The sequence below is a fragment of the Oreochromis niloticus genome, linkage group LG6 (genome assembly GCF_001858045.2).
Source record: "Oreochromis niloticus isolate F11D_XX linkage group LG6, O_niloticus_UMD_NMBU, whole genome shotgun sequence".
In the NCBI taxonomy this organism is placed as follows: domain Eukaryota; kingdom Metazoa; phylum Chordata; class Actinopteri; order Cichliformes; family Cichlidae; genus Oreochromis; species Oreochromis niloticus.
The window spans coordinates 5122715-5147777 of NC_031971.2; the positions used below are offsets into that span (position 1 = coordinate 5122715).

Here is a 25063-nt window from a genome sequence, read left to right on the forward strand (position 1 = left end):
TTCTTTATACATTATATATGCTTACCTTAGGTAATATTGTTAAAAAACACTGCATACATTTTCATTGCTATGTAGATGATACCCACCTATATCTAGCTATAATATAATATATAGTATTGTAGTAGTATATAATATACATCATATATCAAATCACATCACAATCACAGTACAAATGACTGGTACTGCATTTGACTGATACTGCATTTCCATCACCTTATCCCTAATCTCCTCTAAACTTCCTTTCATTGTGGCATTGTGTGATTCTGGGTGAGGCAGTTTAGCCAGCTCTACTTTGCTAAACAGTCAATCTGGTGTGCATTCTGGTACAGCATATCCAGTTACCAGTAAGTACTTTTCTACACGGCCAGTTGTAGTGTTATAAAACAAAAAGAAAAAGAAAAAGAAAAGATTCTGATTCAGAGAATACTTAGAAGTATCTGTATGGCGTCTTTTGCCTGGTCAATGCACAAAGTTGCAATTTGACTGGGAGAGGACAACAGCAATAAGATGTTAGTAATCACTGGCTTGAAGAGGGGCCAAGTGAAAATTATACTGTCGTTTTAAAATAAGATTTGCTCTGGTTATGCAATGTGAAAGCTCAATGTGTGGAGAACAGTGTAATGGACACTTTTAAGATACCAATACCACAGCCACAATTTGTACAGCAGGAAAGGTTTTTCAATTTTTAACAAGAGAGCAAAAAAGAGCAAAAAAATGTTTTCTGTACAGGAAACATTTTGTTCTCTCAGTTTTTGGACGATGACATTTTCTAAAAAAATATTTTGCCTTTTTTATCAAAACAGTGGATTTGAATCCAAACGATCAAAGATGAACAAAAAGTGCAGAATTTCTGCTTCAAAACATTAGCATTGACTGTTTAGAAATTTGTATACATCATTACTCACTAAAAACCTGAAAAAACAAACACAATTTTTAATATAAGGATACCATTTAATATTCGGAGAAGCAATTCTTTGTAATGAATGACTAGCTGAAGTCTATATGCCAAGGACATCACAAAATGCTGTTTCCTCCCTTGAGATGTTCTTCTAGGCCTTCACTGAAGCCTTTAGTTTTCTGGGAAAATCTACTTTGGCTTCCCTGTTCTTGAGTATAAGCAGTGATTTACAATTTGTGTAAAGCCTTTTTGCATTTATAAAAGTATTGTTTATTGCAGACTCTGACAATATAAACAAGGAATCTGAATCTGTGTTATTTCTGTCATTACCTTATATATGGTATAGTCTGATGATGTCTATGGCAGGAGGGGGAAAGCAGGGTAGAGGTACAATGAAATGATAGAGTGCAAATAGAAATACACAATATATCACCAACTGCTTCTGTAAGACTAAAACAAACAAAGATACAGCACGTGGAACACATAAATTAGAAAATACACAGATACATACATCAAGAATCTTGTTGTAGTGTGAGTGTGAGAGAAAGAGGGAGGGAGAGAGTGTGTGAGTTTGTGTTAGAATGCCTGTCTTTGTTACAAATGTACTTGATAACAAGGGTGGGAAGCCTCAATAATGCCCCAGAGAAGCCTGAAGCAGACATACATGGAACCAGGACAACCGCGCCATCTGTAGCCTCCAACAGTACTGAAGACTCAAGGCTACACATCTTGGCGACAACCGCACACCCGTTCCAGCAGGAGAAGAAGGGAGGCCCCAGATGGGCTTGACACGGCCAAAGGGCGAGAGTCCCAGAGGGTCAGGGGCAACGGGCAGTCGACCCTGCTAGAGCTTGGGCCACCCTGGTACAAGTCGAGAACAGGGTCCCAGGCGCCCAAGGACCACCCAGCACCTAGCAGCGGTGGAAGGTTGGTACACTCAGAAAAAGATTAGACCTCATTGTTCAGGGCTTGACCTTGTCATCAGCTATTCCATTAATTTAGACAATTAACCCTTATAAGGTATTTGTTTTTTGGTTACACTGGGTGAAGTGGACCCAGTTGGCTTTTAGTTCAACATATTCAAACTTTTCGTTAAAATTCTTAGCAGATGTTTACTTCATTCCATTTGCAAGTAATATAAAGAAAACATGTTTAATGTGTTCCCTTTACCTTTGTTAAATCACATTTATGAATAGAAATGCAAAACTGCTTGTTTTGTTATTAAAATATAACAAAATAACGAAATACATCATAAAACAGACATAACTGGAAAATAATGAACAAATGTACAAATGAAGGAAGTTTTATTACAAAACTATAGTGTATTATTTATTCCAAGTTCATTAGAAAATTAACCTACTCTGGTTAGTTTACACAGAGTGTCTGAACAACACATTAGTCCCATTAAACATGGCTATTTTTTAATGCCAGACTACACCACACATGAGGGGCAGAGTTTCACTGTGTGTGTATTGCAAATGTACTTCTTCTTGCACTGAGTGCATGTATATTGTGTTTTTCTGTCCATCTTGGGTCCACACACTTCACAGCGCTTTTTTTTTTTTTTGCCGGCCACAACCTATGTGAAAAGATAAGGATCTATAGCAGGGGTAGGCAACCTTTCTGATGGCGAGTGCCATTTAAAATTTCCTCAGAAGTCAGTGTGCCATATGATTGCATTAGCAATAAATTTAATAACGCTCTATATGAACAGTTACACATTATATAGAACCACTTTATAGAATTATATTTGTTTGCAAATGTTGGCAGCTATCAGCAAATAGTTATCAGCTATTTTGAAACAAAAAAAGATACTTTTTATCCATAACAGCAAATGAACTGTACAACAGAAAATACAAATGCTATTTATGGTCTCCTCACAACAATGATAGGAAAAATAAACTGGGCCAATATGGCATGTTTGTTAATACAGGCATGTTTGTTAATACAGAGACACACATGTTAATGTGATCTCTGGTCTCCCACTCAGAGACACAGGTCTCCGGGCGTCCAGCATTCAGACGGCTACCTGAGGACAATCATGTGAAAGAAAATCTGCTCACACAGATATGTAGAGCCAAATACTGTCAATAAGGCCTCTGCAATGTTCTGAAGACAGTTAAACTTGTCAGGTAGTGATGTCCAGCAGGTGAAAATGCAGCTCCATGAACACACACAGCTGTGGATTCCAGCTGCTTCGATGTTGCATTAACTGGCATTAACTCAGCCAGCATTTTGACTAAAGACCGTCCCACCAGGTATTAAAGCCATAAAGCTTTTGAATGAAAACAAACACTGTTGTGACAGTGATGTACTCTGTCTTGTTGGTATATGTATGATTTCTATACATTTTACATCAGATAAAAACTTTGGTTGTAAGCTTCACATAATTATTTAATAACGGCCAGACATTTTAAATGAGAATAAGAAAGTATTTCTTTGTGCCCCCCTCTCCCTGTTAATGCCCTACCTGGCCCCCAGGCAAAACTTTTCTAGACCCGCCCCTGCACAGTTACCAGCTGTCAGCTACGTAGAAAAGGATCCTGGTGTTATTTGTCTCTCAAGGAACATTTCATAACTTTAACTCATTCATGTCACCTAAAAGGTAAACCTGTTTCTCCATCACCTGTTCAGCTCTGATGATTCAGTAAGGACATCTCCTGGTTTCATCTTCATGTTTCCCTCTCACCACATATCCAAACCGACATCACGACCAACAGCTTTTACAGCTGTGGCTCCAGCAAACATCAGCTGATACTAGAAATTAATATTAAATACATTCTAAACAACAGCTGATCAAGCTTAAACGTGCTGCTGTTGTTTAGCGCGACATCCGCTGGTTTCCTCTTTCTGGCGCAAAGTGGGCGATAAACAAACAAGAGAGAAAAGCCGATCAGCTGATCATTGATCAGTTTCATGATTAAAGTAGCAACAGGAGAAGGAGGGGAGAGAATGAGAGAAGAAGAGGCAGCTGTGCAGCGTAACGACAGAATAAATCCACCTTTGTGTCTTTTTCCATTCTAGCTGAAGTCCACCGGGCCAAACTGCGTCCCTTCTCAACTCAACACGAAACGCGTAATAATTTCTCTGAATGCGGGACGATTTTACGGGACGGTTGGCAACTCTACTAACTAACCTTATGAATAAAATAAAGTTTACTATCAGTAACATCATAGCACCGACCCAGCTGTATAGAAACTCCGTCATGCTAGCTAGCACGCAGTACGAGTTATTGTAACTGACTGTAAAAAGTCAGCACAACGAAAATAAACTCCACCTAAACTTGGTTTATATCTGACCCAGATAGACTGCAGGTCATAACTTCTTACCTGAAGTTCAGTTCACCTGACACTCGGACCGGCCCCGCCTCGGGTCTCTCCTCCTCCTGCCTCCCTTCTCCCTCATCCACCTGCTGGCCTCCACCACTTGCTAATGTTACTGAATCTGTGGAAGCTCCGCCATAGCCACCACCAAACAATTGAGTTATTTTTACACACCGGCCAATCTGGCCAATCCACCACCTTTCATTGTTTATACCGTTACAAAAAAAAAGAAAAAAAAAGAAAGAAAAACTAATCATCGGGCCACCGAGCAAATGCCCGGTATGCCCGATGGCCAGTCCAGCTATGGTCGTGCCATCAGTTAACCCTTCGCGTGCCAACTGTGGCACGTGTGCCTAGGGTTGCCGACCCCTGATCTATAGTAACACTTCACTCCTCTTTCTCAGAAACATAAATTATTATATTGAACCAGCATCAAACACTTCCACCAGGGTCTGCAGATGATGGTTCTGTAATTTGGCAGGATGTGGCACCATCATCTTGTTTCTGAATCCTCCTCACAATGGCTGCAGAGACTGGGGTTCTTGGAAGATCCTTCTTTCAATTTCCAGTCCCAACAGTGTTTTCCCCAATTCCTCAAGAAAGAGACGCCTCTTCTGCAGCTTTCCCCTATTTTGCTCTGGGCTCAGTGACATCCAGATGACGAAGGCGTGGTATGCAGAGATATCCAACATGTCAAAAATATCACCGGAGGCCATCGCACGGTCTTCCTTTTGCAGCTGTAAGTAGTCACCAGCTTATCAAGATTGTCCACCCCTCCTTTTGGGGCATTATAGTCCATGATCATTTCGGGCTTTTGATGCTCCTGACCACAGATCCTCCCATCCCTGTGCAGTGTACTCATGAACAACACATTTTTTTCCTTTCTTTGGTACATACGATACCAGGGTCGTGTGAGCTGTGTACACAAACTTTGATGACTGGACAGCCCTGTCCTCTGTTTGCAGCAACTGGGGAGGGAGCTCAGACTTGTTTTTGCGTACTGTTTCCACCATAGTCAGCTTCTACTTTTGCAGCTCCTGTCCCAACTTGTGCGATGTGATGTTGTGTCCAGAAAGTCCGTGAGCCATATCGAGGACCACTCTCATGCCTTGATTTTTCTCAGGGGCTCCTCCATTGCGTTTCCCTGTGTAGACCTGCAAGTTCCATACATAAGATGAAGCAGCATCACAGCCACCCAAATCTTTACACCATATTTGGCAGGCTTAAATTGTATATACTGGGCAGCAGCCCTGAAATGGTATCAGTTGCTCATCAACACTGACATTGGGGCCAGGGTTGTAAAACAGGGGAGACCGGCCGCCTATTTGCCCCACACCATCCTGATTGCAGCTAGCTTGTCTCTTTGCCAACGAGCTGGTCCATCATCACGGTCATCAAAACGGATGTTTGTGGCAATTATTTTTAATTTTGAATGTTTTCAGAGACATCGTTGTCCGGAAAAGATCTCTGCCAGTTTCTTCATTCCACAGGGATTCTGTGGCCTCCCCTTTGGACCTGAAAACACCAGCAAGGATAAGAACCCCAAAGTAAGCATCCAAATCGGTTTTGTCCCAAACTTTCCACGTCTTTCCAAAAATGCTGCTTCCTTCTAAATCGGTGCAATCCAGGATGATTTTCTTGATAGGGTATGGCATGAAAAGGTCAAAAGAAAACTTGATGTGTTATGCATGAGTGACTGCCCAGTGTGTAGTTTCTGGTATCATCTGAATCACACTGGCAGTCATGCGGAGGGGTTCATTTCTTGAGCAGAAAGACCATTTAATTTTGTCATCTTTTGCCATCCATATGGTGTTATTTGCAAGCTACTGACAGTCTGCTCACCTGCTGGTCTTGGGGCTGGCTGCTGGCAGGCTGATCCTGAGGTTTGCTTGCATTTTGAAGCTTGCTCACGGGCTGATCCGGGCTCTTCCAATATCAAGTGTAGGGCCGTCTGAACAGTGAATCATTTTGCCATCTTGATCAGTTGTGGTATGGAACCACAATGACTGACATATTTAGCAGACTGTGTTGGGTGCTCCAATTTTGCAACCTTGTGCTGGAACAGAACCGGTGGGTCAAACCTGGGTCAATTCACATGCTTTAACCCCCCCCCCCCGACCCTGATTTTTGAATTTAGTGTACTTGCAGTGAAAACGGAAGTAATTTACTTTCATATTTATGACAACTATTCATTAATCTGGGCTTAAAATAAACTAATTAATAGTTGCATGAAAAAACAAGTGGCACCCAAACACAGTGAGCCATAGTTACATTCACATTCTTCTCTGGCATAGTTAACTTCCTGTACTGAGTGAATCCACTTAAGCAGTTCATCTGACAAAAACCTATCACCTCAGAATGCTACCCCCACCCCTCCCACCCCGTTCATTCAAGCAGTTATAGGAAATGAATAACACAGCTGACTTAAAACAATAAGCCATCCTACAATTCATAACAGAGTCCATAAAACAGCTATGTGACGATGAGAAGCTGAGAGAATATACTCTTTGTTTCAAGGTGAGTGAAAATCTAATGAACCACATGGTGTCTCTGCTTTAACACAAACTGTGTGACTTTGATCAGGTGCAAGCGCTCTGTTTTATTTGGGGTTTTTTGCACTTTCATGTCTGCATACAGACCCACTACACCCACTTTGCTATGGTTGAGGAGAAACAGGTTCAGGTAAATTGGCACATTTTTTAAATATAAAACTCCTCTTGACATTTCAGAATCATAGATTCTGGAGGAAGGAACGCCTCAAAATTAAAGTAGAAAACGTCAGAAACATATTTATGCTATGCTTCTTTCGGTTTGCAAAGTATCATACAAAACTTTTGTTGTCATTAATTCAGTCCCAACGGAGGAACAACAGAAATCCTAAATAACTCGATTCAATACATCAGTTGGAATCATATGTCAAATGTTTAGTTTAGGAAATACTAAACATGTGCTTATACCAGATGTTTGTCTTAATCAGTTAGTTTTCACATAAAAAATATCCCTGAGATATAAAGTATTTGCAATACAGGCACCACAATGAACAATTTAATGTAATGTAATTTTAGGGAATAATTTTTTAAAAAGAACATCAAAGAATATCAAACCCACTGGATTTACTGATCGACTTTCTAAAGCAAACACTGAATTATTATGTACCAAGAAATGTTAGAATTTGTTCAGTTACTGTTACAAAGAATCAAACATTACTCCAGTGAAGAAGTGTTTTCCTGCATGGTTTTTATTTTCTGGTTGGGTATCTTTGTTACTGTGGAAGATCACATGATAGCTAATTCGCACAAATCTGCTCTTATATTCTACAATTACTTATTGCTTATTCATCACTGGTATGTTGGAGGCAGATACCATGAATATGAATATGAGTATAATTTATAAAACAAAATGCATTTGAAACAAAATGTCTCTTGCAGCTAACAACTCAGATGAACTAAAATGTCAGCTAATCTTGCATTTAGGTAATTTTGAAACCTACACTCAAGATTATGTTTTTCTACTGCTGCTGTTGTTATGATGATGACCTCTCCAACTGTTCTCATGGCCACATAGTTTCTAACAGAAATCTGAAACCAAATATCAAAGCCTGGCTACAGTGTTTATTGCATCCCAGAAAAGGGAAAAGGATACAATAAAATAGAAAAACATATATTATTTGTGACTTTGTAGCTAGGCTATTTTGGAATTGAAGTACAGAGCAGCAGTCTTAAAATCACTAAACATCTAAGAAATGTGTCTGATCAGATACAACATGTATATATACGTAAAAATGTAGTAAAAGCTGGGTCTCTAATGATGGCTGGGGAATGCTTTAGGGTAACAAAATCAACAACACAGTGCTATATACAACATTTGAATGTAGTTTTGTGTTCTGGGCTAATTCAGTAACTTCTGATTCAGTAGTTTGTGGCGTTGTTGTTGTTTAAACAAGTTTGATTTTTGTTGCATGAGGTACACCAATAGAACACAACAAAATACCCTGTTAAGAAATGTTATCCCCTATGATATTTGAGGGTTATTAGCAATGTAATGTAGTGACTTCAGCAAGATAAATAGGAGAACCTCAAAAGGTAGTAAATAATGGCCAATTATGCTCATTTAATAATGGCAATTAGAACAAAAATCCTAATTCTAATAAAGGTCTGCTACCTCCTTCAGTTAAAGTATATGGACACATCAATAAGTATTTAAAGAAACAGTGTGGGTTAAACTGATGCTTCTCAGGGGAAATTTTACTCTGTCTTCTTCCAAAGATTTGCACAGTCTGAACTTGAAAAAAGAAATCATCACACTTTAACACATAATGTGTTATACAGTCTCATCATGTGCTTAGCTGTGTTTTCAGTGATTCCTTGTAATATTGCTGAGGCATGTCCTCATGGTTTACTAATGTTTTGCACTGTGCTCCTTGTCCATCTGCTAGAGAATTTCATACTGCGTGATCTGCCTCTTCAGAAAATGTTTAAAGAAAACATGATCCAATCTGTACAACTTCCACATTTTTGAAACACTGGCCTGGAGCAGCAGCAAGCAGTACCATTTACTTTGCACCAAATGAAACATTATCATGTTATCAGAGACATCAGCCCCGAACGACTGCTTGCGGCTCGTTGTGTGCATTCTCCATGAGAAACATCATCGTTATCTGTCACAGCTGTCTGTGTCCTGAGTTGGTCAAGTTCAGTTTTGGTCAAGTTACTTGAAAAAAGTAATTAGTTACTAATTACTGATTACTTCTCCAAGAAAGTAATCCCGTAACTTTACTGATTACTTATTTTCAAAAGTAATTAGTTACTTTATTACTTAGTTACTTCTAGATAGTTATTTTAAAAAGCATGATACACAACCTGAATACATAATAAAGCAATAGACCTTTCAGCCTAATTCTTTTTTTTCTGCATAATCCATCATATAAAACTGAATCAAAAATTTGTTTTATTAGTTTTAATCTTTTAATGTTATGCACATTGCATCAAGCAAAAATTAAATTATATGCAACAGCGTTTGACTTGAAGAAATTTATTTAACATTTAAACCTATTTCCTGCATATTCCAGCATATAAAATAAAATAATGTTTTGTGTTTGCACTCTTTCAAATAGATGGAAGTAAAACACAGCAGAAAATAAATAAAATCAAAGATTCAGCAACACTGAGTCCTGTCGCTCTTAAATCTATTGTCACCTGTTTAGCAGGAGTGGGGCAGGTGGAGGTTTGCCCACTGTGGTCATGTCAGTAGGGGGATCTGGGGGTTTCTCTGTGAATGTCACATTCCCATGGCAGCATGCCCAGTGCTTGCTCAGATTTGAAGTTTAATTTTTCACTATAGAAAGACGTTTTCTTCCCGCGCAGTGTACAGCAGACACTAATGCTTTTGTCACTTTTTACGGACTTAAACTTAAGGTAATGTAAGTACGTCTACGCTTTAAACGCTGCATCGTCGTACTCTCTCCCGCACTCTGCACACGTCTGTTACTGCCACGGACGTCCCACGCTCGTACGTCATAGTCGCGAGACACTCTCACAAACAAAGTCACGGTTTAGTAGCGCAGCATGCTTATGGGAAGTAACAGTAATCTTACTTTTTTTTTGCAATAGTAATCCCTTTACTTATTACTTGATAAAAGTAATTGGATTACAGTAACCCGTTACTGCCCACTCTGGTCCTGAGCAGTGATGGGAATAACAGCGTTACAAGTAACGGCGTTACTTTTTTCAGTAACGAGTAATCTAAGTAATTACTATTCCTATCGTTACAACGCCGTTACCGTTACTAACAAGAAAATGCGATGCAGTCGGGTTACTATTTTTCAACAAACAGACAGTTGAAGCTGTCTTCAGCTTACCGCATCTTTTATCAGTTGCACGGAAGTAGCTGTAAGTAATCTGGGCGCTACAGCTTTAAGCAGCTGAGCGCGCTCCCGCGGATGGCAATCACTTTCTGCCCGACGATCACTTTTTCAACACCTGGAGCTAAGGGGGCAAAACAATCGCGTGAGTGCTGCTGTTTGACTGAGGAAGAATAAAGTAGTCGTGGTAAGTCAATCACATGACCACTTTAAGATGACAAAGCAACAAGGTGATATATACCGGTTTTTAAATTGTGTTGATAGGCCACGTAAAACCAGAGTCATGATAAACAATATGTACGCGACGTTTTTTCATGAATAGTTTCATCACGTTTACTGTCTAAGCACAGACCTAGCAAGCACGCTCTGCCTGTGACCAAAAAAAAAAACCAGCCCGTTTGTGTTGGTGGAAAAATGCACAATGTTGACCAATCAAAAATGATATGGCAACATGACAGTTGGTTGTTTAGGAAGAGGGGGAAGTTTTAGGAGTGACGGCGAGAGAGAGAGAGAGACAGAGAGCAGAAAAAGCGAGAGCAAGTTTTGAGATGTGAGATTTGTGACATTTAGCGTGTTTGGAGTGTGTAGTTAATGTGTTGTCTTGTGTAGTTAGTGTGTAGTGTTGTGGATAGTTTTGTGTTGTGTGTCAGAACAATGAGGCGACTGCTGTCTCCAGGTAGAAACAGGAGCAGTGATACACCTGCTGCTGTCAGACCTGCAGGTATCAGGCTGTGATGTTCTCCTTTGTAGTGGACAGAAATTTTTGGAGTGGCACAAATAATTTGAATTGAATGCAGAACACCTGATTGTTATGTAAATAGTTTGAAATGGTTATTTAAAAAAGGGCTGCAAATAACTTTGTTGTTTGCAAAACTTGTGCATAGGATTTTAAAATGGACAATTTATATTTGCATTTAAAGTTATGAAATATGATTCAATAAACATTTTTATGGTTGTCACAGTAAAAAATATAACTTTTTCTACTCGGATTTTATGTTTTTTGTCTGATTTTAGATCAATTTTGTTTAATACAGTATGTCAAAATGAAAACATAACTGTCAATTCAGACACGTGAGGTTGTGCTGAAAACAATGGTACCAAACAAGGCAAAGTAAATAGTTTTTAAAGGTGAAATGTAGAGGAAACATCAAAAGTAGTTAAAAATGGCCAATTATACCCTGGACCCCACAGGGTTAAACTTTTTTTTTTAAGTAATGCAATAGTTACTTTTCAAGTAATTAATTACTTTTAGAATCTTTTAACTCAGTTACTAACTCAGTTACTTTTTTGAAGAAGTAACTAGTAACTATAATTAATTACTTTTTCAAAGTAACTTGCCCAACACTGGTCCTGAGTGTCTTTTAGTTTAACAGTGGTACTGAATAATTAAGCGAGTCACTTTGTCAATGTCCCAAAAGGCTGGTTGACATCTTCCAGCTACCAGGAGAATGCATAATCTATTTCTATAATAATCAATAAGAAAAGGTTACTCTGAGAAAATATCTTATGCTGCACCAGCCACTCTGGATGTCATTCTGAGAAGATGGAAGAAATGAGATCCACAGGTTCAGTGCTCTCGATTGGGAAATGCAGAATGGAAAACATTTGTCTGCTATGCACAGCATATGATAGAGAGAGAGATGCAACGGCTGGCTATGGAAACTTGTTTCCTACACGCTCCTGGCATATGAAATGAAAACAGTTCTCCAGTCTTTTTGAGGGACGTTTGGAAGCTCTTCTTTGTATGTTGGCTGACTTTTGGTTTAGATCCCTGTCAGGATGATCCTGTACTGCTTAAATAATGTAAAGGTCCATCAGTATGCTTTTAATGTATTGGCAGTATGTTTGGGATCACTGTCACGTTACAAAAGACCAAAAAAAAAAATCACACACTTTCCAGATGGAAGTTGATCCAAATATGACGATACTCAGTTCTGACAACATCCCCAGCACTGCTGACTGAAATGCTGCCCTAAACCACAAATGAGTGGCAGGAATATTTTTCAGTTACTCCATACGACCTGCTGCCACTGATTTTCAGTCCAGTTCTTCTTTGGCATACCTCAGTTTCTTCTCCCTGTTGTTTCCCTGTAAATAGGAGATTCTCGGTTTCAGATTCTCAGATTTCTCAGGTCCTATGTAAGGGTTTTGCTGGATTTTTTCCTTTTTATTAAGACCATGACTTTCAGATACTATTCATCTACTTGAGATATTTTTTTAGGCCTGACACTTTTTCACATTTCCTCACTATTTTTAAATTCACACTTTATAGTTTGCTGACAAGGTTTTGGCTAACAGTGCTTTGAATATGACTATTTTATGCCTATGAAGCTGTGTTATCTTCTGCATTTTTCCTAGTTTCAACTAAAAAAATGGGAACAAATGTGTTTTAGTGAGAGGCCGTTAGTAGCAAATTGGCTACAAATGTTTTTTTGCCAACTTGTCTGACATGTATAGAGACAACACTGGTTTATCCCTTGAATCAGGCCTGAATGATTCATAGATCAGTCTTAAATTGGGTTAGGATGACTGAAAATGGAAAAGCAGCCGATATATATTAAAAAAAAAAAAAAAATTTAAATGTCCAGAAAACCTGGAGAACTACTGCTTAAAAGCAATAGATTACAAAAAAGTTGGGGTGGCTGTAGCTCAGGAAATTATTGGTTCAATCCATGGCTGCTCCTAGTCTGGGTGTGCTCTCTGACACATCCACTGGAGTATGAACATGTGTTAATGTTATAAAGAAAGGACTTACTTAAAAAGAAAAGCGCTATATAAGAATCAGTCTAAATTGATCTGGTCCTTCAGTCTCTGTGCTGGCTTACCTCCTCTTAGAGCACTCTCCTCTCCTCTATGTGTGTGTGTGTGTGTGTGTGCATTTATTGGTTTTTGCGCAAGGGTGGGACTCATGCCAGGTTCTCCCCTTCGATCTACACACACCTTGGAGTGATCACACACCTGTTCCTGATATCCTTATTTGGCTGCCACTACTTAAGTGAGTCTACCATCTTTGCAGAATCATTGGACAACTAACAGTTAGTGAGGCCTCCGTTCTGTCATCTGTGATCACTCTGGTCATCTTTTTCTCTCAAATAAATACCTCTGTCTACCTGTGCACAGATCTGTTCGTGAGAGTGGTGAGTGGATCTGGTTTTGAGAGAGAGATTCTGTGGAGAGACTGGATCCTTGGAGAAACCTGCCCTGTGGACCATCTTTGACATTGTTCTTGTATTTTGGATTGTGCTTTACCTTCACTTTGTAAATAAACATTCTCCAATTGAGTCCTGCCCACCTAGTGGTTCCTTGATAGAGCAAATCAGCCAACAAAACATGCTAACATGCTGAGTCCAGCTAACATGGACTCAGACCGAGTTTGTGGGATCCTCCCAATTCACAAAGCTTAGCTCGGAAAACATGAAAATGCTCTGGAGAGCAGGGCACAATCGTTCAACAGCTTGCCAAATTAAAAGGTATGATGAAACCTGCTCCACACAGCACCACACAGGTATTTTCCCCTTGACTACTACTGCCTTTGGAGCTTCTGTAGAGGTCCCTTTTTCTGGTGAGCTTGAAAATAGTGGTGGATATCTCACACAGTGTCTTTTAGTATTTTGGGAACACAGTAGAACTTTTTCCTCAGGCTGTGTAAATGGCCTCCATGGTTGAGCTATTGCCTGCAAGTGCTTTGAGAGCTCAGGCAGAGTAGAAAAGCGCTATATAAGAACCAGTTTATTTGCCATTTACAAGCCCTGAGACGGGCTCAAGCTGTCCTCAAGTCTAAGAACTCTTCTTTTGAGCACTTCATCGCAGAGTATAAAATGTTTGATAAGGGACTGAACCCTGATCAACCTCACACATGGTAAGAGGAGTGTGGTAAAAGGCAAAATAGCTGCAAAGGATCTTCCTCACTCACTTGATGCCTTACTTTCTGTGTGAATGTATCAAAATAGATGACCACATATGGGAGCATAGGAAAAGAAAGGGCAACTGAAGGGGTTGCCCTGCAAGAGCTTGGCCATAGAAGAAATGAGTCAGAGGAATGTGACAAGCCGCTCATGCAGCACCCCTGTTTTACCCTCTGTCCGAAAGAAACAGCTGACTGCTGGTGAGTGTTTTTACTATGGAAAGAGTGGACATTTCATCGATGCCTGATCTGTGCCACCAAAAAAGCAGAGCCTGTCAGTAACTGTAGGGATATTGTTGGGTAAAATAAACAAAACTAACTGTCAACTCTCAGACCCATTCACTCGAAGCATTAGTTGACTCAGATGACAAACAGATTTTTATTGATCAAACTCCTGCTAATGATTCAGTCATTCCCCTGATCACACTTGATTACAAATTTCTGCAATAAATGGCACATGGCTCCCACAAATAACCCATAAAACTCAACCTGTCTCCCTCTCTCTCCCTCTCTCTCTCTGTCTGGCAATCACCCAACACTGAGGCAGCCAACACTGCCCTGGTTCTCAGACACCCTTGGCTCAGCACGTTCCTTGGGCTTCATTGTTAAAAAATGTCAGTTAAAAGTAGATCCCATGAAGGTGCAAGCAGTGATTGAGTGGCAAGTTCTATCAAACAGGAAATGGCTTGGTTTTGCAAACTTTTAGGGCTGTTTCATTTTTGATTTCAGTAAAGTTATATTACCATTGAGTCAGGTGGGCTCTATGTTTTTTTTTACCAGATTCAACCTTATCTTAAATCTACAGACCCAGTTCTAGTCATGTCAAGCCTGAAGTCCTGTCCCGGCAATTCGACACCTCTGACAACTCTTGACAATGTTGCCATCCTTCTGTATCACTGGTTTGTTCACTCGGCAGACTAATCTGAGCTAACACAAATGCAAAATTTACATGTCCGCACCATCTCTTTTCTGCAGCATCTATTCGGAAGCCATTTCTTGCTAAAGATGTCCAAGAATATATTTCAGCCTCTGTGTGTGCAGAAATAAATTCTCCAGCTTTCTTCCTGCTGGGCTGTTAAGACCCTTTCTCATGCATGATTGCCCGTGGTCATACATTATCCTGGACTTTGTTACCGGCGTTCCTCCATTTTCAACAACCCTAATACTGTTGTACTTACATAACTGATTGCTTTTTGCAGGCTGCTCAATTTATTGCTCTTCCAAATATTCCTTCTACTTTCAAGAGATGCCCACCTGCTCACTGATCATGTGCTCTGGCTATACTACATCCCCTTAGACATAATCTTTGACTGTTGGCCCTGATTCACCTCGCAGGTATAGAAACAACTCTGTTCACCAATCACAACCAGGTCAGTCTTTCATCCTCAGGGTAAGTGTCAAACTGAGTGAGCAAATCAGGAGCTGGAAGCCACCCTTTGCTTTGTCACGTCTAACCAGTGTATGTAGAGCTCTCAGTAGGATTGGTAAAATATGCTCACAACTCAGTGGCCTTGTCAACTGCTGGACTGTCCCTATTTGAATCATCACTTGGCTATTATTAAATTCCGGTTCTTTGGATGCTTTACGGCCAAAAAAGGACACAGCTCAGAAGTGGTCTTATTACTTTACAAATGATCTTTATTTTTACATATTCCGGAATATGGAAACCTGAACACACGAACACACAAGCTCAGGTCTGAAGCACAAACAGGAAGCCTAGTCATTTATATAGACGTCACCCACACTTTAAGTTTCGATCAAACAGCCTAGTGGGTTTTACTTTCACTTCATTCTAGCTGCAAAAGCATGCTCTGCAAAACCATGCAGTTTCCTCTCAGCACTTTTTAGCATATAATGCAATATAATCAGCATATAAGCATTTAAGATTATAAATTTAAACCTCAACACTATCAACTACTATTTCACTATTCCCCACTACAAAATGTGAGCTCTCTTTCCCTTCCATGCAGCACCACCTTCACCACAATGTTTCATTGCATACTGAGTCAAAGAAATGATCTCTCAACTTCGTTGGATCTTTTGAAATTAAATCCATGACCAACCCAGTGTCTGCCCACCTGAAATTACTTTGTAACATGAGGATTCATAACTTTTTCCATGTCTCTCAGTAAAAACCACTCTGTTATGTCCTTTCTCTGGGCCCCGCCACCAGCCCAAGTCAATGACAGCCAACCAGCCTTCTCTGTAACATAGATGCCAGACACTGTGGGAGAGGCTTCCAATATGTAGTTTACTGGGAAGGTTATAGCCCAAAAAACACTCCTGGGTGTTGCAGATGGTGAGGGAATTCCACCGCAGGCATCCCGACAAGGTCAGTGTGTCGCCATGAGACCCTGTGGAATCAGGACTTTACTATATTATTATTGTCTTTGAATTATTGGTTTATCTTCACCTTGTAAATAAACTCACTAAACCTTTCAATTGAATCCCTCCTGCCTAGTTGACCCTCAACAATACACAAACATAGAAGCAGGTTAAGATGTACTTGATGTTAACACAGAAATACCACCAAAGAATGAACCAGTTAAAATTGGATTTACCAAGTGTTATTTCTTCAGTATGAAAGCAGGTTAGAAGTATAAAAAGAAACAAACAATGCAGCAACAAACTACAATATGGGATCATCTGTGGTTTATTATAAAATTAGTATAATAAAACTTTAACTTTCAGTTATTTTTGTATCAAAGAAAACTGTCATTATACAAGCAGCTCAAAGGATTTGGGGTTTTGTTTTTTCGGTGTATTTTCCACACTTGTACTTCCATACCTTTTTTGTTTTCTGCAGGCAGAGTCATGGCTGAAGCTGTCATCTCAGCCTGCCCTTGGATGTGACCGCACTGATGACTTGTGCACTTCTGCTGAATCTGCTTATTATTCAGAGTACTTGACTGGGCAGATGGCAGAATTCCATCAGATCATTTAACCTCCTTCGGCACAATGTGGATCCCGATTAAGTTACCACTTCACAGCTTTCCTTAACTCCTTGGTTCAGTTTGTTCAACAGTTCCTCATTCCCTGAAATCAAGCTCATCTGCTGTTCTGACTTACCTGTTTGTCCAAAGCTCAGTAGCCGTCATCAACCTCCCTTGCCTTCCTGCCCGCTCTCTGGCACCAAATACATTACCATTCATCCATTCTCTTCCGCTTCTCCTTGTCAGGGTCGCGGGGAGGCTCTAGTCTATCCCAGCTACCACAGGGTGAGAGGCAGAGTAATCCACCAGCCAACCAGACTCTCCCGTTGACTCAAACCTCAACCTCCCCGAGGATAACTCCATTCCTTTATCCTCTGACAACACTTTCATTCCAACATTGACCTGGAGTAATCTTGCCTCTTTTCTCTCACAGATAGCACTCCCATACTGCCCACCAGTTCCCCAAGGCCATTAACTTAGTATTCAATAAAGCTTTCAAACCGCTGTCAGTGTCCTGAATCTGTCTGTGTCCAATCTCTGATTAAAGATGGCAGACAGTGTTGTTGACTGGGGACTACTAATGCTTATCAATAATAGCAGAAGGAAACATTTTAAAAGATATAAAACAATGTGCTTACATTTTTGCTGAGGTAACCAGTGGAGATATTCCTGCATTGTTTGTCCTCAGAGTGGCAGCATCCTCCACATCTGTAGACGGACACACATGGTGGCTTATAGAAGACGTTAGTAGGAGCACCAAACTCTCTCCCCACATCAATACACACTTCTCTGGGAGCACACTGAGTCTTCCTCCATTCTGACTCTATACCTGCACACAGAGAGACAGTCAGATCACTGCTACCGTGACTTGTTGTTCTTCCTAATGTAGTATTTATCATGTACATTGTGGAGAGAAAAGCAGATCTAATAACAATAAATTCCATAGTTAATTTTTAGTTTTATTACAGTGGCTATGATCTCTATGCAAGATGTCAAATCCTAGTTACTAATAGACAAAATGAGCACAGGCCTTGGATTTGATTTCGAATTCACTAAAGCTTAACTATAGTAATTCTAGATGATCCAAAGTCAAAGAAGACTCACTCTCCTCTTTATGAAACTGAAAGAATTAAGAAGTAGAATTTGAAGGAAGAACAAAAGAAACAAAACATAAACATACTTTTCAGGATATCCAAGTTGAGGTAGGCAGCAGCAAATGTTGGCTCTTCTGTATCACCCAGCGGCCTGAGCTGGCGGACCTGTGACTGCTGGGAGAGTTTGGAGGATGAAGATGCAGCAGCAGAAAGTTTGGATCTGCACTTCACAGCAGCCCAGTATGAAGGATAAATGAGATTCATCAGTTCATCTACACTGGAGGCTGAACGCAAACTCTGTTCCAAGTTTGGTGTTGGTGAAGTGTCCTGAAAGGGAAAACAGACACCTTTACTCAGAACACTGCTTTCACTGAGAATTATTACATATTTTATAAAAGTCAAATGAAGAGGGCTAGAAACACTTTTCTACCTAAACGACTGATCATAAAATTGTACGTTTGCAAGCTAGAAATTTCAATGAGGTAACAGTCAAGACCAAAGTCTGGTTTCAAGTTTGGATCAACAAACTTCAAATCAATATTGGAGTTAAGGCAAACGTCCCAAACAAATTCATATCAAGTTCTGCACAAAGTGCATTTCAAGTCCAAAGCATGCCCTAAAACTTAAAGGTTATTTTCTTAAACACAAATAAAACATTCCTACTTCTTAATGTCAATGCTAAATATCCCTAAATTCTTCACAATAAAATCTTTGATCAGAGTATCATAAATATGACTCTGACAAGACTATCAGCCTAATGACTCAAAGCCTTTTCCTATGTAACCTATGTATACTGGGGACCTTGTGTTTTATTCATTTTGTATATCTCCTGTTTTAGTGGGAGCACTTTAAATGGCTTTGACTTTATGACTTCTATAATTTAAAAATGTAAGAAATGTTTGCAGAAAAGGATTCTTTATCACTACAGCTTTCTTATTGCTGCCAGTTGGAAGACTCGAGGGTGAAACCACAGGAACACTGGGGGAAAAAAGCATTTTCTTTTCTACTAGAAACTTATCTGAAGTAAGAAGACATTTTTCTCACATCAACAACAAATAAACTTTGAGCAAGATCAGTGAGGCACTTCATCTTACTGGTTTACCATGAGCAAACATTTGCTTTGGGTATCACTAATTAAGAACATGTGTAAGTCGTTACTCACTGCCAAATGTCTGTCAGTATAACGAGGATCTTAACCAAAGGGGAAGAGGGTGGGAAGAATTACAATATGCATCACTTATAAGGTTTCCAGTCTAATGGACTTGTTGAATACATAAAGCTATTTACTGCTGTGAACGTAAGCAGCAAAAAACATATTTAAAACACCTTTTTTAAAAAGCCCACTGAAAAAAGAAACAATACAAAACAAAATGCAAAAAAAGAAAAAACTGAGAACTGAAACATCAATTCTACTTCAAATAACACTGAAGCTGCTAGCCCACTACTCCGTCAGTCAGTTTGTGTGTTTTGGGTGACTTTGACATATCAATGCATTAGTCCACAGGTAAGCCTGTGGACTAATGGCTTTTAAATGCCTAAACTCTATTTAGCTTTTAAGAAGTGTTTGGTTAACTCATTCTCTTTACTGCTTCTCCAAGCTTGGGTGTTTGTGCTGATCCCATCTTCTACAGCAGATAATATGCTATTTATGGATGACATATTTTGAGTCTTCATTTACTCTATGGGGTACTAAAGACTTCCAGTCTGTTAGTGGAAACATGAACTTAGCAAGGTAACATATGAATTAAACGCAGTAGCCTTGATGGCTGGCTATTGAGATCATATAGTTGCAATATTTTATTCTTAATTTTAACAGTTTGCTGACAACAAATCTATAAAATTGGGCTCATATTTGACGGGAATCACAGAAATCAGAAAACATGAGGGTTCAGAAAGTCACTTCTACAATGTCTTATACATATTGTACTGCATACATATTTCATTCAATTCAATTTCATTTATATAGCTTTAAATTACAACAGCAAGTTCTTTATATATAAATATAAGGTATATATATATAAGGTACAGATCATACAATCACAGTACATATGTATGCATATGTACTGCATATATATGCATGCAGACAAACTGTTTGTCTTCTAGTTAGTAGGGTTTTCAAAAAGAAAATGACACTCAGGTATCAATGAATACTAAAAATAACTATGAAATAACTCATGTGTAACCCCATCAATACCAACAGTGCTGTCCTTTCCTCCTCCAGCTGACAGCACTGTTGCAGACAGAGACAAAGCCCTTATAGCTACATTAGCTGTCCAACACGTTCTCACTCTCAAAGTGTAACATTTTCCGCTAGGTGACAAATCGTCAGTATCTTACGCTTTCGGCCACCCAACAGTACACATCCCTATATTACGAGTTCAGAAAAATGAGGATACATTAAAACCATTTGAAATGAATCTACACATGTACATTTTTTTACTTAAATTGCTTTGGAAAACACTAACACGATTAAGGTGGTGGTTATGTTAGAGACAAGGTTGTGGTTAGGGCTGGAATACATGGCTGGAACCTGTGTTACTGCAGGAGCGTCATTCTATATTCGATTTCTTGCACAATCTGACGTGTAGCATAGGAACGCGGACGGACACCTTTCGCGTCCCCATGGAACACCTCGGGACGTGACAAATCGTCGGTATATTACGTGTTGGGAGTGAGAATGGGCTGAGCTGTCTGTTAAGCTATTAGGTTCCTGCCTTGCAGCTAATGGCTAATAATAAAAAAAATAAGTTTAATATGGGAGCTAAGCAGCAAGCATCATCAGTCCTTCTTGGTTGTAAAATTAATAGACCAATTTAAATGAACCTCCTTTTACCTCCTCACTACGTACGACTCTGGATACTGTAGCTCCTGTGAAAACTAAGGCCTCAAATCCAAAGTCCCTGACTCCGTGGTATAATTCTCAAACACGTAGCCTAAAGCAGATAACTCGTAAGCTGGAGAGGAAATGGCGTGTCACAAATTTAGAGGATCATCATTTAGCCTGGAGAAATAGTTTGCTGCTTTATAAGAAAGCCCTCCGCAAAGCCAGAACATCTTACTATTCGTCACTGATTGAAGAAAATAAGAACAACCCCAGGTTTCTCTTCAGCACTGTAGCCAGGCTGACAAACAGTCAGAGCTCTACTGAGCCAACCATCCCTTTAATGTTAACTAGTAATGACTTCATGAACTTCTTCACAAATAAAATTTTTATCATTAGAGAAAAAATTACCAATAATCATCCCACAGATGTAATATTATCTACAGCTACTCTTAGTACCATCGATGTTAAGTTAGACTCTTTTTCTCCAATTGATCTTTCTGAGTTAACTTCAATAATTAATTCCTCCAAACCATCAACGTGTCTTTTAGACCCCATTCCTACAAAACTGCTCAAAGAAGTCCTGCCATTAATTAATTCTTCGATCTTAAATATGATCAACCTATCTCTAATAATCGGCTATGTACCACAGGCCTTCAAGCTGGCTGTAGTTAAACCTTTACTTAAAAAGCCATCTCTAGACCCAGCTGTCTTAGCTAATTATAGGCCAATCTCCAACCTTCCTTTTATATCAAAAATCCTTGAAAGAGTAGTTGTCAAACAGCTAACAGATCATCTGCAGAGGAATGGCTTATTTGAAGAGTTTCAGTCAGGTTTCAGAGCTCATCACAGCACAGAAACAGCTTTAGTGAAGGTTACAAATGATCTTCTTATGGCCTCTGACAGTGGACTCATCTCTGTGCTTGTCCTGCTAGACCTCAGTGCTGCGTTTGATACTGTTGACCATAATATCCTATTAGAGCGATTAGAACATGCTGTAGGTATTACAGGTACTGCACTGCAGTGGTTTGTATCATATCTATCTAATAGACTCCAGTTTGTACATGTAAATGGAGAGTCCTCTTCAGACACTAAGGTCAATTATGGTGTTCCACAGGGTTCAGTGCTAGGACCAATTCTATTTACATTATACATGCTTCCCCTAGGCAACATCATTAGAAGACATAGCATAAATTTTCACTGCTATGCAGATGACACGCAGCTCTATCTATCCATGAAGCCAGGTAACACACACCAATTAGTTAAACTGCAGGAATGTCTTAAAGACATAAAGACCTGGATGGCCGCTAACTTTCTGCTTCTTAATTCAGATAAAACTGAGGTTATTGTACTCGGCCCTGAAAATCTTAGAAATATGGTATCTAAGCAGATTCTTACTCTGGATGGCATTACCTTGGCCTCCAGTAACACTGTGAGAAACCTTGGAGTCATTTTTGACCAGGACATGTCCTTCAATGCACATATTAAACAAATATGTAAGACTGCTTTCTTCCATTTGCGCAACATCTCTAAAATTAGAAATATCCTGTCTCAGAGTGATGCTGAAAAACTAGTTCATGCATTTATTACTTCCAGGCTGGACTACTGTAATTCACTATTATCAGGAAGTCCTAAAAACTCGCTGAGAAGCCTTCAGCTAATCCAAAATGCTGCAGCAAGAGTACTGACAGGGACTAGAAAGAGAGAGCATATTTCTCCTGTTTTGGCTTCCCTTCATTGGCTTCCTGTTAAATCCAGAATTGATTTCAAAATCCTGCTCCTCACATACAAGGTCTTAAATAATCAGGCCCCATCTTATCTTAATGACCTTGTAGTACCATATCACCCTATTAGAGCACTTCGCTCTCGCACTGCAGGCCTACTTGTTGTTCCTAGAGTATTTAAAAGTAGAATGGGAGGCAGAGCCTTCAGTTTTCAGGCCCCTCTTCTGTGGAACCAACTTCCAGTTTGGATTCGGGAGACAGACACTATCTCTACTTTCAAGATTAGGCTTAAAACTTTCCTTTTTGCTAAAGCATATAGTTAGGGCTGGACCAGGTGACCCTGAATCCTCCCTTAGTTATGCTGCAATAGACGTAGGCTGCCGGGGATTCCCATGATGCATTGAGTTTTTCCCTTCCAGTCACCTTTCTCACTCACTATGTGCTAATAGACCTCTCTGCATCGAATCATATCTGTTATTAATCTCTGTCTCTCTTCCACAGCATGTCTTTCATCCTGTTTTCCTTCTTTCACCCCAACCGGTCGCAGCAGATGGCCCCGCCCCTCCCTGAGCCTGGTTCTGCCGGAGGTTTCTTCCTGTTAAAAGGGAGTTTTTCCTTCCCACTGTCGCCAAAGTGCTTGCTCATAGGGGGTCATATGATTGTTGGGTTTTTCTCTGTATTTATTATTGTGCTATCTACTGTACAATATAAAGCGCCTTGAGGCGACTTTTGTTGTGATTTGGCGCTATATAAATAAAATTGAATTGAATTGAAGTTAATTACACTACTGGTGTCTAAAAAGTGTTACTTTTCTACAATGAAGCTGAGAAATGTGAGTAATTAGACAGAAATGGTGGCTGTTTACCTTATAAACTATATTTGATCAGCAACAAAAATATGGAGCCAACTATGGGGTCTTAATGACCTTGTAGTACCATATCACCCTATTAGAGCACTTCGCTCTCACACTGCAGGCCTACTTGTTGTTCCTAGAGTATTTAAAAGTAGAATGGGAGGCAGAGCCTTCAGTTTTCAGGCCCCTCTTCTGTGAAACCAGCGTCCAGTTTGGATTCAGGAGACAGACACTATCTCTACTTTCAAGATTAGGCTTAAAACTTTCCTTTTTGCAAAAGCATATAGTTAGGGCTGGACCAGGTGACCCTGAATCCTCCCTTAGTTATGCTATAATACAGGGAGTGCAGAATTATTAGGCAAGTTATATTTTTGAGGAATAATTTTATTATTGAACAACAACCATGTTCTCAATGAACCCAAAAAACTCAGTAATATCAAAGCTGAATGTTTTTGGAAGTAGTTTTTAGTTTGTTTTTAGTTTTAGCTATTTTAGGGGGATATCTGTGTGTGCAGGTGACTATTACTGTGCGTAATTATTAGGCAACTTAACAAAAAACAAATATATACCCATTTCAATTATTTATTTTTACCAGTGAAACCAATATAACATCTCCACATTCACAAATATACATTTCTGACATTCAAAAACAAAACAAAAACAAATCAGCGACCAATATAGCCACCTTTCTTTGCAAGGACACTCAAAAGCCTGCCATCCATGGATTCTGTCAGTGTTTTGATCTGTTCACCATCAACATTGCGTGCAGCAGCAACCACAGCCTCCCAGACACTGTTCAGAGAGGTGTACTGTTTTCCCTCCTTGTAAATCTCACATTTGATGATGGACCACAGGTTCTCAATGGGGTTCAGATCAGGTGAACAAGGAGGCCATGTCATTAGTTTTTCTTCTTTTATACCCTTTCTTGCCAGCCACGCTGTGGAGTACTTGGACGCGTGTGATGGAGCATTGTCCTGCATGAAAATCATGTTTTTCTTGAAGGATGCAGACTTCTTCCTGTACCACTGCTTGAAGAAGGTGTCTTCCAGAAACTGGCAGTAGGACTGGGAGTTGAGCTTGACTCCATCCTCAACCCGAAAAGGCCCCACAAGCTCATCTTTGATGATACCAGCCCAAACCAGTACTCCACCTCCACCTTGCTGGCGTCTGAGTGGGACTGGAGCTCTCTGCCCTTTACCAATCCAGCCACGGGCCCATCCATCTGGCCCATCAAGACTCACTCTCATTTCATCAGTCCATAAAACCTTAGAAAAATCAGTCTTGAGATATTTCTTGGCCCAGTCTTGACGTTTCAGCTTGTGTGTCTTGTTCAGTGGTGGTCGTCTTTCAGCCTTTCTTACCTTGGCCATGTCTCTGAGTATTGCACACCTTGTGCTTTTGGGCACTCCAGTGATGTTGCAGCTCTGAAATATGGCCAAACTGGTGGCAAGTGGCATCTTGGCAGCTGCACGCTTGACTTTTCTCAGTTCATGGGCAGTTATTTTGTGCCTTTTTTTTTCCACACGCTTCTTGCGACCCTGTTGACTATTTTGAATGAAACGCTTGATTGTTCGATGATCACGCTTCAGAAGCTTTGCAATTTTAAGACTGCTGCATCCCTCTGCAAGATATCTCACTATTTTTGACTTTTCT

At 39.8% G+C, this 25063-nt stretch overlaps 1 protein-coding gene and 1 long non-coding RNA gene across 3 annotated transcripts in view; one reads left to right on the forward strand and one right to left on the reverse strand.

Annotated features, from left to right (window-relative positions):
* The window catches only part of vegfc (vascular endothelial growth factor c), a 69907-nt gene that overhangs the window by 25291 nt on the left and 19553 nt on the right, over nucleotides 1-25063 (reverse strand). For both annotated transcript variants that reach the window (XM_003459789.5, XM_019360496.2), the window contains exons 2-3: nucleotides 18099-18339; nucleotides 17557-17747 (exon numbers count right to left, since the gene is read on the reverse strand). In XM_003459789.5, the coding sequence (XP_003459837.1) occupies nucleotides 17557-17747; nucleotides 18099-18339 (432 nt within the window). The remainder of the gene's footprint in view (nucleotides 1-17556; nucleotides 17748-18098; nucleotides 18340-25063) is intronic.
* On the forward strand, nucleotides 122-17536 carry LOC112847180 (uncharacterized). Its single transcript, XR_003220572.1, has 3 exons — nucleotides 122-1825; nucleotides 12980-13076; nucleotides 13202-17536. It is a non-coding gene; the product is annotated as an uncharacterized LOC112847180 (long non-coding RNA).